Consider the following 18272-nt stretch of genomic DNA (forward strand, 5'->3'; position numbering starts at 1 on the left):
TCTTTCCCTGTCACAAGAATGACACTCAGTGCTACATGTGCTGTTGCATTTACCTTGTCTGGCTGTATATTCATTGTCTTCAATCAGTCTTGCCAGTCCAAAGTCGGCAATCTTGCATATTAGGCCGTTGCCCACCAGGATGTTTGCAGACCGCAGATCTCTGTGTATGTAATTCATCCGCTCGATGTACGCCATTCCCGCGGCCACCTGAGAGCAGCAGGAAACACAAGTGGTGCATTTAAAACCAACTCATACATACATGGGCTATAAAACATGTACACCTCAGTGCTCAATACTCTGAAGACAGACCTGGGCCGCCATGTCCACCAAATTCGGTAACTTCAAAGCTCTTCCTTCTCCATCCTTTAAGAAATCTAGCAAACTCCCTGTGAATGCAGAGTTGACACAACAGAGAGATGTCAGTAAAACAACTCATCAGAATGGAGGTGCAGCAATATGTGCAATATTGAAGACAGCAATGTTTCAAGTTCAAGGGACAGTTTTGAAAAACCCCATAATATCTTCAAATTCTCCTATTGTACTCACTTCACTCTTTAAGGTTGGCTTGCAGAAGAATGTGCCACTAGTACAACAAGAGTTGCAGGGAAAAGAAACAACATTGTTTTAAATTTTCCTGACCATTACTGAGAAAGCTGATCTTTCTTAACTTTTCCAGTGCTCCTTAAAACTACATACCTGCTGCTCTCTAAAGACCTCAGCTAGCTGCAAAGCAGCAGCTCAGTTTCAAGCCACACAAGTTATGGAAGAAGTCAGATCCCAGCTCAACCTGTTCCAAAAGAAAGGTCAGCCCGGAGCCTGGTGAGCCCAAGGGAGACAGCATTAGCAAAGGCTATTTTTCCTTAGAAATTCGTAGTGCTCCTCCTCTAGGTAACCCAGAACTAAATACAGCATGAGCCATTAATTTTAGAAGACAAAGAAGAGATGAAATAAAAGCAACTTCAGCAAAAGCTATAAGAACATCACTTTCCTGTGCAAGGGAAAACAAGAAAGTACCCTGTTGCTTTAAAAGAAGAGCCTAGGATGTTACAGCTTCTGTCCTAATCTTGTATCTGAAAGTGTGGGAGTCTCCTTTAAATAAGGTCAGTGGATTGGTTTAATAAAGGAAAAAGACAGATGATTAAGCGTTTCTCCCTTGATAAATCGTCAGCCTCAACTCAGATCCAAAGATGTAAAATGTTACAGTACAAACTAGTAAAGTTAGCCAAAATAAACCACATACTTCAGAAGGGTTTTGAAAAGTCTTTATTTTTAAAGGGAAAAAGCATATGCTTGTCACTGAGACATATGATTAAAGTGTGAGTTAGTCAGGGCTTGGATGCCTTGGAGGAGGGAGGTGGGCAAGCACCTGCCAGGAAAATAAAAGTCAACTCCAAATAGACTGAAAGAATGCACTTAAAATTTCAGTGTATCCTCCAATGCACAATGAAACTTCCCTGTGAGAACTTACGTTTCCTATTTGGTTCATCCAAAACAAGCAGATTTTTTGCTCTGCTCTCAGCACCCCTGCTGGAGATCTGATGGAGCAAAAAGTTTTCTTTTTCTCATTTTACTGCATCATTACCAGCTAAGTAGCTTAAGGAAAAGAGAAGGGAGAATGGGAAAGTGAAGGAAAAAGAGCAGGGAAAGAATAATATGTGCAAATCATGTATTGAGATGATAAATGGGGTGGACTGAAAGTGAAGGGTGATCTGAGAACAAGGTGCAGTGACAGGACTGGCTCAACGAAGAAAAAGAAATCCTAGGCCAACAAGTAAACACTGAAGGAAGATGCCTTAAGAACTCTCTGATGCCTGGAAAAGCTAGGATCTTGGGAAGCAGCATGTAGTATCATCAAACCTAGAAAATGCAAATCACTTGTCAGGAACGTTTAGATGCTGATGCAGTTGGAATCACTTAGGCTGCACCAACTTCTCTCTCCCCTAGAACAGATTTTCTTTGTACATCAGGTTTTGGGCCCAGTTCATAGTGGAATTCATAATTCTTCTGAAGCCAGAAGTGACTCTAGTTTCCTGTTCCCTCTCTCCTTCCTCGCGTGCACCCCGCTGCACTTCCCTCTGTATCCCCAAGGAGCAGCAGTAAAGAATAAATATTATCGAGCACAGCAGCTCTGGCTTCACCTTTACTCATGTACTCCGTGACAATATAGATAGGCTCTTCAGATACCACAGCATAAAGTTGGACCAATTTGTCATGTTTTAGCTTCTTCATGATTTGGGCTTCCTCTAAGAAGGATTCTGGAGACATGGTGCCAGGCTTCAGGGTCTTGATAGCCACTTTAGTATTTCCATTCCACGTACCTACAAGCACAGACACTAGTTAGATTAAATATCTTCTGCTCCTTTTTCTGTCTGACGCCTAATGTAACCAAGAAAAAAAATAGCAAGGACATTTAATATAACTTTTTTTTTTAAAGTTTGGTTTCCCTTGTTGCCTTATCATTATATTCCTCCCACGCCTCCTTCATATTTTAGTCTTTTTCTGTTACACTGAAAAATAATATTCCCATTGGCACTGGGGAATATTGCTGTTGTCCTGCTCAGACAATGTTTCCAGTGATCTCCACAGAAACCTTCTCTGTTTCTCTGAGTAAGAAACGTGGGACTGCTGAAACCCATCTTCATGTATTCCCTTGCTAACAAGTAATTGCTACAGGCAGCAACACAGCTCCACTCACAGATTTGGACAATAGAACTGGTTAAACCCAGAACTCCTCATTTGCAAGACATGTTAATGTTTTGTTTCTGTTCTGAGTCAGATGAAAAAGAAAATTAAAAAAAAACTTCCCAAGAAACAAATCCTGAATTGATGTAATTTTATAAAAGACGGGTGTGTTTCCAAACTGAAATGCGTCCTTTTCCTTCCCCTCCTTATCCCCAGGAGCTGCTGATAGAAAATGAGGTGGTTCCTGTCCACTTCAGTTTGCTCTTTACTTGTGGTCAGCACTGAAATGGAGAAGTTGCATCGTTTTTCAGCCATCACCTACCAAGCCTTCTGGAACACCCAAAAGCCTGAACCAGAACCTGGAGAGAGCTGGGGAAGGCTGACTCAAGGCATCCTGCAAGAGGTGGAGCTTCACTTGTGTATTTGCAAGGGGCAGGAGGAGGAAGACTGGAAAGAAAGAAAACCCAGAAGACCTATTTATGCTAACAGCGGGAGGGGATGGGGGATTGTTTTGTGTTGGGGTTTTTTATTTGCTTTTTGTGTGGGAATGAAAAGGAAGGAAAATTAAAATGGGCAGAAATACCACTTCCCAAGTGCCTTCTGGTTGTCCTTTGCCCAGACTAGCCAGAACCGTGCTCCAGAGCCAGGGCTAAAATGGCTCTGAATGTGATCTGTAGATAAGGAGCTGCTGTGTGATACTAACATACTAAATGACTTCAGGAATTAATCACATTGGGTAGAAACTGCCCCTCTGCACTTAAGCATGAGGATAGCAGAAAGCCTACAGAAAGTCTGTGTAATGAAAAAAGGTAATGTGCAAAATAACCCAGTTTGGCTTTGTTAAAAGTACATGAACAACAACAGGGCTCAGCTGCTGCAAGGGAACTGGTTAAGCCAAAATAATTTTATCATGAGATTTTGCAACCTGCCAGAGCATAAAATGAGCCATAACATGGGTTCTTTTTTGTGCAAATGCTCAGGTCCCAGGTCCACCTTGCCTGAGGACAGCAGAAGAGCAGTGGAGGAGCTGCTGCTCCTGTGCTGTTCCTCACTTTTAAAGGGCAATCCCAAATGTCTGGGGGGGCTTGAGGCACATATTAGTCAAAAGCATGCAGTGCAAGTTTGGTTTTCATTATACCTTGATTTCCTTCTGCCAGTTCAGTGCCAGGTATCACTGTACCGTCAGTGGAGCAATGCCTTGAGTTACCACCTCTGCTACCCCAGCACTCCTCAGGAGGACTCCTGAAGCCTTAATTTCTCTCAGTCCCTCAAACCAGAGCTGAAGCAGGACTTTGCTCTAGTGGCACTCCTGTGTAAGCTGGGAAGGATGTGGTTTTGCCTCTAGTTTCAAGCAGGGTGGCCAAAATCTTTTCTGATGGGTGACCAGGAGCGTGTTTTGTCTGGAGTCACTGAGGCTCCAGACTGCAGTGTGCCATCAGTCACGGCCACTTTGCAGAGGTACCACAAATTATATGAACCAGGAATGAAACCAGAGTTTCATGGGCACCAGACGGCATTAAGAAAATAGGATTTCATCTCATGCGTTAACAGGATTAGCTGTTTACTATCTGTTTTAATAAAAATCCCAGGACTCATTTTGTTACCATGAAGTGTTTTCAGCAAGTCTGTTTTTAAATACTTCTATGAATTTCTCCAGTTTAAAAAAAGAAAATCAAACAAAAATGTTAACTTATCCTCTCAGCCCCGATTCCAGTATAAATTCTTAAATTTTCTTGTTGTGTTTAGGTATATTTCTCTAATAAAAAACTAGCATAGACTTCCCTCTGAATTCCTCCCATATATAGTTAGTTACTACTTAATGCATTTTTTATTAATTTTTACTGTGTTAATCTACTCCAATTTGGTAATGCTTCAGGGTTGTTAACATATTTTTACTGTACATTAAGAAAATTAATTTTATACTTGTAATAATAATTTTTGCATTTCTGACAGATACCTGGTACTTGTACTTGGCATTTTATTTCTCATAGCAGATTTTTTTTTTTTTACATTTTTTCCTTTAACTTGTTGTAATGGTTTAAGATCTATGGCACACAGAGATGACCACTAAATATTAACATCACCTGGAAACTTGTGCATGCATTCAAGATGGAGAACAAGAAGGAGAAACTGCAGTTATCTGGAGACGCCAAGAGAAAATGTAGGCAGCTTTCTTTGCAACAGGTCAACTGTAATTCTGTGAGATTCTATAAATTTATATATTTCTAGCCTATAAATTCTCTAAATCTCACAGACTTGCTGCTGTGCTCCTTGCTGTAGTCTTGCAATGGAAAACAGCAGCAAGAACCCAGGAGAACCCACTGGTTGTTTTGGCTGTACATATTTTTGTGTCACTGCAACAAAAGGAGTGGTCAAACTGCCCCACCAAATTTTTGTGAAGAAAAAACATATTCTTTATTTGAATTGGTAATTTGAATTGGTAGAGTCTCTACAGAATGCAATTTGGCACAGAAATTGAGCCACATCTCATGAAATGGCCACTATATTGTGTTTCAATGCTATGGCCATACTAAGATTTATGTAAATTGTAAATTGCTATTGTTTTATACTCATTAAAAGAATGGGGCCCAGGATGGGTAAGTTAAGCTCGCTGGTGTGCAGAAAACAATGTCAGTGGATTTGGAAAAGGCCAGTATTTCTCGACTTCAAAGTGGGGGGTCAGCTGGGCCCAGCAAATTTTGCCTCTGTTGTCCCTGATGTCTATACCACGTTCTGCTCCAGATACTAATTTCAAAACAGACTTGAAGAAGTGGATGCATAGGAAAGCTAGCTCGACAATATCAGCTTGCTAATATTTGCCATTATTTTTAAACTGGGAGAGTGGATGGAAACATTTTCAGGGTCTGATTCCATCAGTGCTACAACACACGAGGAAAGAAAAATGTCTACTTACCAGATTAATTTCTGGTTAGCCATTCTGCCTTACAGGTGTAGCATCATTCCTATTTTAATACCTAGCAATTGTGTAGTCACCCAAATAAACCCAATGCAATTAATGAAGTTTAATGCCCTGACCTCTCATACCACTGAGCGCAAGTGAAAGGAAGCTTCCCCATAGATTACTGTACTTAGGTTTGACTGTTTCAGGCAATATAAACTAACATTTCATACTATTCTGATCTTTTAGCTTTAAGATCTATACTTGAAATGTTTTATTTCTGCCAAGAGGGCCTTAAAAGATCCATCCAAAGCAAAATATATTCTCTGCCTTACCACGCCACACTTCAGCGAAACACCCCTGACCAAGCTTCTGTTCCAGAAATAATGAATCACGTGCAACTTCCCATGCATCTTTAGCCAATCCAACAGTTTGTGGAGTATTATTCGTAGCAATCACAGTTAAGTTAAAACACAAACCATCAGCTTTCTCTATAGGAGAGGAAATTAATAAAAAAAACACACTTATAATCCAAAATTATGCATGCATTGAGAAAGATGGAAGGTGAGGGTCTCTCAGTGCTGCATTAAAGTTCATTTGCAAACACTGTTTTTTGGATGTTGAAGGTAAGGACTTCTTTTGTTAGCTTGCAGAAAAAGGCTTCTTGGTATAGCCAAGAGATTACTATGTGAGCCTTGATTTATTATTAAGACAGCGGTAATTTGTCAAAATCAAGACCTTCCAAGGAAACACAGAATTTCAGTTTTCTTTTGCCATCAATTATAGTGGAAGTTGAAGATTAAAGAATTTCAAAGTCAAAGACATGATTCCAAAGACATTTTTCCTAACAGTTTGAGTTTTGCTATTTTCTTTTCTTATGGGTCACAGTGTCTTACATTTTCACCTTCCATCTTGTAATCCCCACACAGAGAGCTATTTTAGAATAATTATTTTGCTCCATACCCATCCATACTTCCCCAAACTGCCCATTTCCCAGTCTCTTGATCAACTGTAGGGACTCTCGTGGAATTTCCCAGACATCTTTGGTTTTGACAGACAGATCAGTAAGCCTTGGCATTCCTTTATGACAGGGGACTACTAAGCGGCAGCAAAGACCTGCAGCTCTCTCTGATGGAGCCAGAAGTGAAGCCAACAGCAAAGGAGAGGAAAGAAAAAAAAGTGTGACATGAAACAAATACAGTAAGCATAAAAACAATGCTACTCACAACAGCTGTTAGTTGCATACCACAAAGCATCCTGGAAGATTAGGAATTGAACATTGAAATATATTCATTTGAGACAGAACAGGAAATATTTTAGTCTCTGCAAAGCCTGAAATGGAAGGTGACCGCCAATGGCTTCTCTTGCAGACTCAGGATTTCCCTCCTCCCACAATGCTGCATTAAGATAACCTCTTGAGTAACTGGTTTACTATGGTACAGGATAGCTTTTTAAAAATAATCTGTAAATTACAAGACAAATTGTTTCTGTACTGAGTAAAAGCAACATGGAGAAGATTAATTTGTTTTTTCTGAAAAATCACAGCCAGGAACATTTGGTGGATATTTTGTAGCCTGGGAAAAGGCATTTTCTATATTCTGCTCTGTGAAAAGGTGTCTTTGTAGGTGTCACGCAAAAGACTTTTTCTGACATTCTTTCTAGAGCAAATCTTCATTAGCATATGCAGGCAGTCCTGCATTGTTCGGGGCAGGTTCATTATATTACCTCTTGCAAAGCTTCACAGAAGACTGAACTGTGACAAAAGTCACACAAGATATTTTGGCAAGAGTAAAAGCAATTGTATCTATATATATAAAATACATATACACACATATTGATGAGGAGCATACCATGCTGCACAGAGCAGACTACAATATAAAGCCTGTACAGTGACCTGCATCTTAAAGCAGGTGCAGCAGAGCAGAACAAGGTGGGGAACTGCAATTGTACTGCAGACTCAAACATAATCTGTATTCTTCTGTGCAGAATTCCTTGCTATGCAGGTGAACAGTTTGTGTCAGCATCATAAGGTGAGTAAGCACTGAAGCTCCTTGCAACAGCAAGCTCTACCTCATTAGCACAACTGCACATTGTGGCTCTCCCAGAATTCGGAGTGCAGAGCAGGCAGTTAGAGGGGGTCCTTACGGGTGAGTCAGCTGGGGCTGGCATGGAATGAGGGCTCCTGTGTTCACCTGGGTCCTGGAGACTGCAGGGGAAACCTCTGGAGTGCTGGTCTGTACCATACCTCTAGAGCTACCCTGCCTGGATCCTGCTGATTATGCCTCCATGTTGCACAGAAATGGCTGTTTCCAGATCTATTTGTTTCTGCATCGGTGCATGGGAAATATGTCACCCAAATAAGCTGACCAGAGGAAACTAAAATTTGACATGTATCAACTGGTACAGTGAGGTTGGAAATTATCTTCCCTATATGTGAGTTTTTATACCTCATTTAGCTTGAAGTAGAGTGACCAGAAACAACTAGAAATTCTCCCTGGCAGCATACACCCATCAGGAATTGGGTGGAGAAGACAGCCAGATGTCTAGTATGAATAGCATAAGAATACAGCAGACAGAATACAAAGAACACAGAAAAAATGCCCCACAGAGAAGTTGATTTCCCAAGTAAAAATTATGAAAAGTTTTTGAGCAGCAAGCACTGGGGGAAATCTGTTAATATTATGAAAAGCTGAAGTAAAGGGAAAAAAACCCCAATAAGCAAAATAATTAAAAATAGAAATTTCTGCTTAAAAAATGACCATGCTGAGAAGCATGGCAGTCTTCTGTGTAAGAACCAGTTGTCCTATGCAGAGCTTGGGGGGGCTTTAAAGTTGCATTTGCTGTACACCAATTGCCAGTGACAACAGGATGTACTTTTGGAATAGTGTATGCCACACTTTATTCACAGGAATAATAAAAAAAAAAGTTTGGTGGGTGGACACAAATAGTGTACATAAAGAAAGACCCATACCGTCTTATGTATTTAACATAATTTAAATGTTAATACTTTGCACATAGAACAAAAATCCAGTGGGAGAAATATGCAATTTATCAGGTAATATATGCAAACCTTTTGGCCATTGCTTTAGGTGACTGAATCCCACAACACAATTCCTATTTGCTTATTAGCAAGAGTGTGCTGCAAAATGGCACATATTTAGCACTTGCTTGTTCACGCTTGGAGTATTTGGTTTTAGTATTTGGGTATTCATGCTTGGAGATGTGCAAGTCAAATTCAGTAATTCTGTTTGCTTAGAAGAGGGAGAGCTGACAAAAAGTTTAGCTCAGTAAAGTGTTAGGTTTTAAAAGCTCTGCTGCTGTATCCTGTGAACGGCACTCAAAGACATTTATAACTGTAATGGGAAAGGGATAACAGAAGATGCATTACAACAAGCAAGAGTCATAGATCAAATGACTCTTTAAGGCATCTTACACATACATCAGCTCAGCAGCAAACACTTTTGTTTTAAAATACTTCAGAGTGCCATGTATTATCTGAAAAATTACCTGAGTAATGCTGAACCAGCTGCTGAAGAGTTTCAAATTGTGCCCGAGTTGTGATATAATATCCACCATTGTCAAGTTTACGAATCTTATAATGTTTGACATGATCTCCTTTCATATCATCCCAGTCTCGAATAGACAGGGAATAGGCACCTGTTCCAAGCAAAGGAGAAATAAAATTGTAATTAGCTTTTAGTCACAAAGACTTTGGTTTCCTGGTCAGTTGTTACAAAGTGAAAGAGAAATTCCTTCCAAAAAGCTCACTGTGTCCTGCAAAGGAGCAAATTAATCTAACACAATGAGATAAGTGTCAGAGAAATCCTGGGATGTTCACACCATGTCCCTTTCACAATGTTCAAGAAAGAAACTGGGACTTCTGTGTAAATGAAAACTCACATTTTAACATTTACTGCTCCAGGCTGTTTAACTGACTTCCTATTCTAAGTGTCAGGTTACACTGCAAATACTACACTTCATGTAAATGCCAGTGGGTGGTAAATATCAAGATTTTCATAGGAAGCTCTGGAGATAATGGCTTTATGTGTGCGTAGTGTTGTCACCTGGATGGATGCCAAACTTCTTTATAAACATTAACCAACCAAATAAGCATACCTTGTATGCCACAGTCTTTGGAAGGTAATACTACACCAAGACTGAACACCAGCTGATCCACAAGAACTTCATGTTTAACTTCCCAAATCCATGTGGGGCTTTAGAGCTTACTAGTGGGATTCAGATGCCCAAGCACATGGATTAAGTGCCATGTGAGATGCCTCAGGACATGCTGCTTGGCAGTTCTCCCACAGGCTGTCACATTCTTCCAGCCATGTGGATGCCCTGCAGGCATTTCAAATGGCTCTGGATGCTCACAGCCAGGTAAAGGAACCTCCGTTGATAGGCTGAATTCAATTTTAGGTGCAGTGGTGGCAGTCTGCAGGTGGGCTGGGGGCTTGATTTATATGCCCATACATAAGCCTCTGGTGCTCTGAGGGCAGCTGAATCCCAGCCCAGTTTCCATGAGTGTTATGGCACTGTGGTGTAATACCAGTGTGGGCACTTGTGTCTGCATCACAGGCAGCTGAACAGAGCTCCAGCTTCCTGCTGACTGTGGGGAAAAAAGCTCAGCCACCTACGTGGAGACCTGCACGTTCAGGTGTCTTACTTTGGAGGACAGTCCTATTTTACATCCAGTGGCACACGTGTTGGTGTTCTACAGTGCCTAAAGCAAAGCCACTTTTTTACAGCATAACGCAGCATCTGAACAAAAACATGGCCCATTTCAAAGAGAGCGAAGAAAACAAGTTTTCACTCATGGCTCAGACAAATATTTTGTATACTCAAGGGAATTTAGACATTAAAAGGAGAAGAGGTAACTGGCAGCTGCAGAGATCTCAGGAAGGTCCTCCTTCTGGAGCCTCTGCTGCTTTCACTGGTAACCATGTCAGCTATAAGGGTAGGAAAGGAAAACCACCAGTCACAGTTTTGCACATGATAGGTGGTCCCAGTGTGAGGTGTCTTTCTTGATGTATCCTCAGGAAGAAGCCTCCCTGACCACATTAACCAGCAACAGGTTGCACTGGTGGGGGGCTCATCCCCGAGGGAGCTGCAGTGAGCAAAATGTCTCCACCATGACTCCAAGGACTTCTCAAATTCCCCGTTGTTTGTCCCCTATATAGGAGGAAAAGAGCCAGCACTTAAATAGATGATTCTGGTTTATTTGAATGGGAGACACTCTTAAAGGAGTGTCAAGGGTTGTTTTATGTCTCTCTCTTTCCTATTTTTTTTTTTTTTACTTTTATGTATTTATTTTGGTGGGGTTGGAACTAGATGATCTTTAAGGTCCCTTCCAACTCAAGCCTTGCTGTGAATCTATGATTTCTAAGTGTAGAAAAATACCATTTGTTTAGGACAGTTTTCTGAAGAGGTTCTCCCCCTGCGTCAGTACAATACATCTCTCTCAACTAGGAGTTCAAGGCTTTTTGGTGATTTGCAAGCACATCTTGTGCATGCTTTGTACCACCACTCTGGGCTGTACTTGTCAGCCTCCTTTCAGAATTTTCCAGGCAGTCTTCTCCACCTCCGCATTTTTGAGTTTTGATCCACTGGCAGCAGCTGTATTTTCTTTAGTCACGCTCCCTGCCTATCTGGTCACTATTTTAGATTCTTTAGGAAAATGTAAACAATCTGTGGCTCCAGGTCTGCAATTGGAGCTGTGTGGGTGGCCCTCTGTGGACCCCCTCTGACCTCAGATCAAGTTGCAGGACTGGAGCTTTAGTTCAAATCTGGACATAAACAAGAACCAAGATGGATTTCATTATTCATTTATTTAGGCTGTTGGTTATCTATACTATTCATTATCATCTGATGATAAATTGAAATATAAGAGATATAAATAATAAAAATTCGGGATAGAAATACAGCATTACAATATATCACACTAATGATTTTTTTTTAAAAAGCCAAACAACTAAAACCAGACAGTCTTGAAAGGTGGAGATTGAAACCAGGTGAAGGATTATACAGACAAGAGCTGATGAAGTACTTCGGTAGTCAGGCATTGAAAAAATGAAAAGCCAGCTCCATATGATTTATTTTGAAAGTAAGAAGAGAAGGCAACCATGATCAAGGGAGGTTAAATTCATGTTGAAATCATGATGATACTTCTAAGATGATCCTGATTAATTTTATTATTGTTATTATTTAAAGCAGAAGGGACAATTCTAGGTCACAAAACAATTCCTGCCTCAAGCCCATGACTAGTTGGGGTAAGGCATTTTGAGAAGACTTATGGCAGAACAAACCATTTAAACCCACCCAGTCGATTTTTTTCTCTCTTGAACAAGCTCTCTGTTTTCCTCTAACAACATACTCAAACACCACAAGGATAAGAAGGGAAACAGGCATTTTTTACAAAAAAACATGCACATTTATTTTTTCCCTGTAGCTCTGATGCAAACTCTGCTTGAAGATGTAGAAAGCCTTAAGTTTGAAGGCAGAGAAATTAAACTTGCTGCTCTAAGTCCACCCATGATGGATTACTACATTTCCCCAATGTTTTTGTGTCTCACAAGAAATCAGAAAAATTTCTAATTTAAGCTGACTTAGCTAAGTAAACAGTGCTGCAAAACAGATCCCCTATCACTGTACAAAACCGGGGAAACCAGACTAAACTGATAGTGTGGTTTAGAGAAACAGTGTTGTGTTTGTTTTTAGGATCCATGGCTGCATGTGAGTGAGTTTTTAAACTTGGCACAGAGTGGGATGAAGTCCTGCTCCTCACGCACATCATAGCAACTGTTGGTGAAAAAAAACAGGTGGAGCCTATTTGCAGAAAAGAGCAAGTTAGAGCCTGTCTTGCTCCTGGTGAGAGAGCCTCACTACTACAGGAAGCACAATGAAGCTGTGGGGTGACAAGAAATTGTCTGCCTGAAACAACAGCAAGTCTATTCAGATTTTGTATCAAAAACAGCCTTCAGAGTTATAGGCAGCAAAGGGAGAATCCAGCTACTGCAGGAGGCAAAAATGCAAAACCTACAATTTTAGATGATTGAATGCAGCATCTGAAGATAAGTCAGGGAGAGAAGAGTGGAAGTACTGCCTCTCTTCTTTAAGCCCCTTCACTAGCCATGACTCCAGCCATTTTGCATGCTGAGCCCAGCTGATAGTGTGCTCTGATCAAAGCACTGACAAGTCAGTGCTTTAATTACGTGAACCATCATTAGACTACAGAACGTATATGGAATTAATTCTAGTGACTTATGCCTCCCACAGCTTTTGTTTTGGGTTGTTGGGTAATTAAGAAATGGCCAGGTTTGTTTTTACTTAGTTGCAGGTTTTCTGCTCAACAGTTGTATGAGTTAGAAAGATCTTTTCATACATATGAAGCTTCTGAAGAAGATTTTGACAGGCCCTGTGAGCAAAATGTAAAAGCAAAAATAGCACCCGCCAAGAAAACTGGAACTCCTCCAATATTTTTAGAGAGAAGGAGGAGAATACATCCTTCCACTTGACTTCAACAGAATGGATACAGTTTAATACTTTATGAATATATTAATTAGAAGTATATTCAAATCTTTCCCGTGTTAATATGTGAATTTAAAACTACTGCATAATTTTTTTTTCTCCTTTTTTTTGTTCCCCCCAAGGATCGAGCATTTCAAAGAATCACACCATGCAGCTTGCACTGGAGATACCATGGGTTGAGCATGAGTTGTACTTTGGTTGTTCTCTACTTTGAACACTCACCCTATGACCTAGGATATCCAGACAACCAATTCCCTAACACAAATATATGCAAAATGATACTTATCTCTACCTTCATACCACTGAAAACAGTATTTCACACACTTAGCACAATTTTTTCCATACTATCTTCTCATTCCTAGTCAGAATACCGTTGCCCAACCTACCTTTGGTAGTTTCACTTTCCCGGATCAGGAAGGTACCTCTGGGGTTTCCAAACGACAGCAGCTGCCTCTCAGCATCTTTTCGGCCAAGCTTGCCAAAGTACCACCTTAGGGAAACATCAGAAATAGTGAGACAAATGCTACACAGCATTACTAAGTAGTGTAACAAAGCCCAGACAGGGAGATGATTTCGTGTGGAAACTGTGGTTACTCAGATACCGTCGACCATTTTTGTTGTACTGTGTCTCTTTCATCATGCTGCAAAGCCAACGTGACAAACCATGTAGTAGATGTTCCTTGTGTTGGGCAGTAGCTCTTTGCATTCAGCCCATAATCAGTAGGTGCTGAGAATGTTTGGTGTCCTACAATAAAGGCCAGACTTGGACAAACAGAGACCAAGACGTGGTGGGTGGAGGGTATACACAAGGAAGAGAGCAGAGAACTGTGTCGCTGCCTAAGAGCAGTATTTTTACAGATGCTGCTATCAACTACATATTTGACTTACATAGTGATTTACTAGTACTCAGTATTTTTGTTGCAGCACAGCTATAAAACCTCAGTAACAGGACGAGATTCAACCTCTCTGTGGTTCTATACGAGGCTTTCAGAGTTACAGCCTTTTTTCTTTCCTGCAGCAACGTTTTTGTATTGTTTCACAATCAGCCAAGGACCACATGAAGTACAGACTCCAGTAGTACCTGCTCAGCTCTATAAACTCCTCCACTGTATCCTTTATATTGGAAATAATGTGAATACACACATCACTCCTTTTCTTTGCACACACAGGTCCTCATCAGGCAGCCTTGTGTATGCATTGTGGACATCCTACCTATCCTAGGACTTGTATTTGTTGATACAATGTGCCCTCTCTAATGGACAGTTTGCACACTAATTGACTCAAAATATTTTTACAAGATGGTTCAGGAAAAGCAAGGGCACCTTTTGGTTAAAGCTTGAAATTAGCTGACACTTGAAAAAAGGAAGCAGACCTGTGTTCCTTTAGGTTTTCTTCCTTTGTTTTGACATTGAAAAAGCACTGAGCTTGTGCTTCTTTTGTTACTAATTACCTAATTATTTATCAGTGCAGTTAAGAACCGAAATAAATATAATGTAAGTCATTTGAAAAATCGCTGCAATCAATCAAAACCAACTCCTCACACCGCCTTCTAATACAGCACTAATGGGTCTTTAGAACAAAAAAAAGAAAACATACTCCTCTGCTTGGATGGAATCGACTGGAGCCACATAATTACTGGGAATGTAACCAGTTTCGCCTGTTGTCAAGGAACGGGCCTCCCACCAGTCTCCTTCCCTGGGGAAACAGAGTTGAGGAGGAGAAGTGAGAGCAAGACACAGCTGTAAAGACAATGATCTGACTTCATTAACAGCACCCAAAACTGCACGGCCGTAAGAAGCCACAGCAGCTCATCTCTTTATCACTGGCGGGCTTCTGAGAGAGCTGTCTGCATCTAAACCCAAATAATACACGTATATCTTTACACCTATAATTATTGCAGCAGTGATTAGTACTGTAGCCTTCCAGATGTAGCATAATTGCACGAAGAGGCAGAACAGCCCAGTGTAATCGGGTTTGGTGAGGGCTGGATTTGGACTAGGATATTGAAAACTGTATCCATAGCAATTATTCTAATACAGACCCTTGAGAGAGCTAATAGGAAAATTGCCAAAATGAATGCTGTGTGCTGGTTTTGGCTGGGATGGAGTTAATTTTCCTCAAAGTAGCTGGTATGGGACTATGTTTTGGATTTGTGCTGGAAACAGTGTTGATAAGGCAGGGATGTTTTCATTACTGCTGAGCAGCATTCCTACAGTGTCACGGCCTTTTCAGCCTCACACCCGACCAGAGAGGGGGTGGGGTGTGCACGGATGTGTGTGAGGGGACACAGCCGGGAGAGCTGACTCCAACTGACCACAGGGGTATTCCAGAACATATGGCATCATGCTCAGCATGTAAAGCTGGGGAAGAAGAAGATAAGAAGGGGTTTGGAGTGATGGCGTTTGCCTTCCCAAGTCACAGTAAGGCATGATGGAACCCTGCTTTCCCAGGGATGGCTGAACACCTGCGTGCCCATGGGAAGCTGTGAATGAATTCCTTGTTTTGCTTGGCTTCTGTGCATGACTTCTGCTTTACCTGTTAAACTGCCTTTATCTCAACCCATGAGCTTTCTCACTTTTACCCTTCTGATTCTCTCCCTGATCCAACCACAGGAGAAGTGAGTGAGTGGCTGTGTGGGGCTGAGTTGCTCTCTGAGGTTAAACCACAACACAATGTCACATTCACTGCTAATTTTAAACTTCTATGAGCATAATTAATCTGAAACCCAAAGATATCAAAAAGCCATCTATCAACATGGCATTTTAGATGGCCCTTACGGATTACACTTCATTGTCCAGATTCCCTCTGCTGGCCACCTGGAGGAGGTAGCTGAAGTAGCAAAGGACTAGGCTGCATTTTCAAATACGTAAAAAACCCTCTTCTTCTACAACATTTAAATGTGAAGAGGCTCATGCAGGACCATCTTAAGGCAGCATTCTGTAGGCTCAGCATGAATTTTTGTCTTACGCTGGTGCACAGAGTGGGGACATGGTGCTGCCTTTCAGAGAATGTGCATTCCTGAAGGATGTGCGGCTTTAAGAGAAGTTTATTTCTCAGCTTTTTGCAAGATGCAATGATTTGGGATTTAGCAATTTGTATTTCATTCTCAGCACCAGATTCACCAGTGTTTAACTCCTAGCATTACTAATAAGCATGCTCTTTTCTGTTTAGAAACTCTTTCTCAGTTCTCTTCTCTGTAAACCAGAGACTTGCTCACTAAATAAAATACTATTATCAAATGTGGCCAGAGAATTCAGCCTCTTCTGGAAGCAAGCAGTTACAGAAAACACACTGTCTAAGCTATTACTGGAAGGAAAGGTTGTGTCAAGGGGAATTCCTACTTTAACATTTCAACTTACTTTATTTAACAGTTTAAAGGAGCATGAACTCTATGGAAAACAACTAGAAAACAGCTGTGACTAGTCAGAAAGGAGATGCTTCCAATTTTACAGTTCCAGAAACATGAAGAGCAGACAGTTTTTGTAGAGACTGGCAGTTGACACTATTTTAATACACCCTGTGTGCATCAGCATGTCAGGCAAATGGCCCTTTTTGTTTGTGTCTCTAATATTACCGGCTGAAGTGCTAACCCTTCTCCCATATGCTGCTGTAGAATATTTGAGGCATTACGCCATACTGAGCTTGATAAATTGTACCATTCCATTTATTCTCCTTACGGTGCAGAGAGTCCACTAGATGGAGGTATTTTGTCGTATCTAGGGAGGAAAAAAGCAGTCCCGTAGATGATCACAACACCAGGAACAACCCCCTCTGCTTTGACAGAGAAGCTTACATCTCTCAAAGCACTGCCAGAAAGGAGGAGGAATGCAGGCGTTTTTCACAGCTCTTAATTTTAAACCTGCAGCTGAGGTAGGAGGCAGCTAGTCAATGGGGCCAGGCAGGGTGTGGTGGAGGGAATGCTGGGGATGGCCCAGTGTTTCAAAGCCCCAAAGTCAGGCTGTGCTCTGAAACCACTCCACTCTACAGCTACCTCTTTGCCCCAGACTGCCTTTAGTAAAATTTCCGAATCCAAATCACAGGGATACCCCCTCTATGTCATTTCAGGTATTGCGCTGAATGTTTACTCCAAAGCACAAACCAAATTTCATTTGTTGAGAGCTGAAGAAAAATTCAAAAATCCCAGACAAACCACATATATGCTTTCTATTTGCAAGCAGCACTGGCAGGTGCTTTAAAAATGGGCTTACTTCATATAATTCCTGATGTAAGTGGAGAGGAAGCATTCTCACAGAAAAGCAGCTTTCTGGAGATTCCCATTCTGGCTGTCACTACTCCAGGGGTGTGGTTAGGTCCAAGTTTACAAGCAAATAGACCTGACTATGATGGGAACTGAGCTTCTGTAATCCTACAGGAAAATCAATGGATGCTTGGATTTTTTTCCTTTCTTAGAAAACTTTCTTCCAGGCAGCAATTACCTGCATCAAAATGCATGCACTGCAGCTGCCGACATGAAGGGGAATCTCTCTGTCTCACCAACTCGAAGGATGATTGCTCTTCAAGTCCTGGTGAGCACCCCCAGATTTCACCAACTGGCATGTACAAGGTGTTTATAATGTGTGGAACCTCTTGTTCCAAGTTATGGCATAGTTTGTGCAAGGTTAGGAAAGTACAAGGCAATGTGAACAAAAATGGATCATAAAAAAGGGTTCGTTTCCAATTGCTAATTTAGAAGCAGAAAGGTTTTAAACTGCTGTTCCCTCCACAAGTCATAACTGAAGTTTCTGTGCTTTCATCTACATCAAAGCTCTTTAGCATCATGAAATATTACACAGAATTACCTGATTTTTTTTAAACTTCAATGCGTGTTGAGCCAATTCCAACCCTGCAGTTGCTATATTAAAATTAACAGGAGTTGTACCAGGGGTGAATTTGCCTCACTTGCCTCATATTGTAAGAAAAAAAGAGAAGACCAGTATCACAAAACCTTAAGAAAGTGACACGCTTGGTTGTTAACCCATTTTTACCTCGACATGATAGCAGTAGTGAACATAACACAGAGCCTGCCACTTTATGTTCTTAGCCAAGAATTACAAGATGTTCAGATATAGGTCAGTAGCACAGTGAGTTTTAGAAGTTATTTTTAAATTGCTAAGGGATTTTTTTTCTATGGGCAGTTGATAAAATCAATTTTAAGTGGATGATT

The 18272-nt window shown here is 41.0% G+C and overlaps 1 protein-coding gene across 6 annotated transcripts in view; it reads right to left on the reverse strand.

The window, feature by feature from the left end:
- The window catches only part of FYN (FYN proto-oncogene, Src family tyrosine kinase), a 79047-nt gene that overhangs the window by 21817 nt on the left and 38958 nt on the right, over window positions 1-18272 (reverse strand). For 4 of the 6 annotated variants that reach the window (XM_017739611.1, XM_017739609.1, XM_017739610.1 and 1 more), the window contains 7 exons: window positions 14705-14803; window positions 13495-13598; window positions 9089-9238; window positions 6545-6709; window positions 2139-2318; window positions 310-386; window positions 54-207 (listed from right to left, as the gene is read on the reverse strand). In XM_017739611.1, coding sequence (XP_017595100.1) covers window positions 54-207; window positions 310-386; window positions 2139-2318; window positions 6545-6709; window positions 9089-9238; window positions 13495-13598; window positions 14705-14803 — 929 coding nt within the window. Of the gene's footprint in view, window positions 1-53; window positions 208-309; window positions 387-2138; window positions 2319-5916; window positions 6073-6544; window positions 6710-9088; window positions 9239-13494; window positions 13599-14704; window positions 14804-18272 lie in introns of all 6 variants that reach the window. The other 2 variants (XM_017739613.1, XM_008637776.2) reach the window with 2 other exon arrangements.

This window comes from Corvus brachyrhynchos, unplaced genomic scaffold, assembly GCF_000691975.1.
Source record: "Corvus brachyrhynchos isolate BGI_N302 unplaced genomic scaffold, ASM69197v1 scaffold14, whole genome shotgun sequence".
In the NCBI taxonomy this organism is placed as follows: Eukaryota; Metazoa; Chordata; class Aves; order Passeriformes; family Corvidae; genus Corvus; species Corvus brachyrhynchos.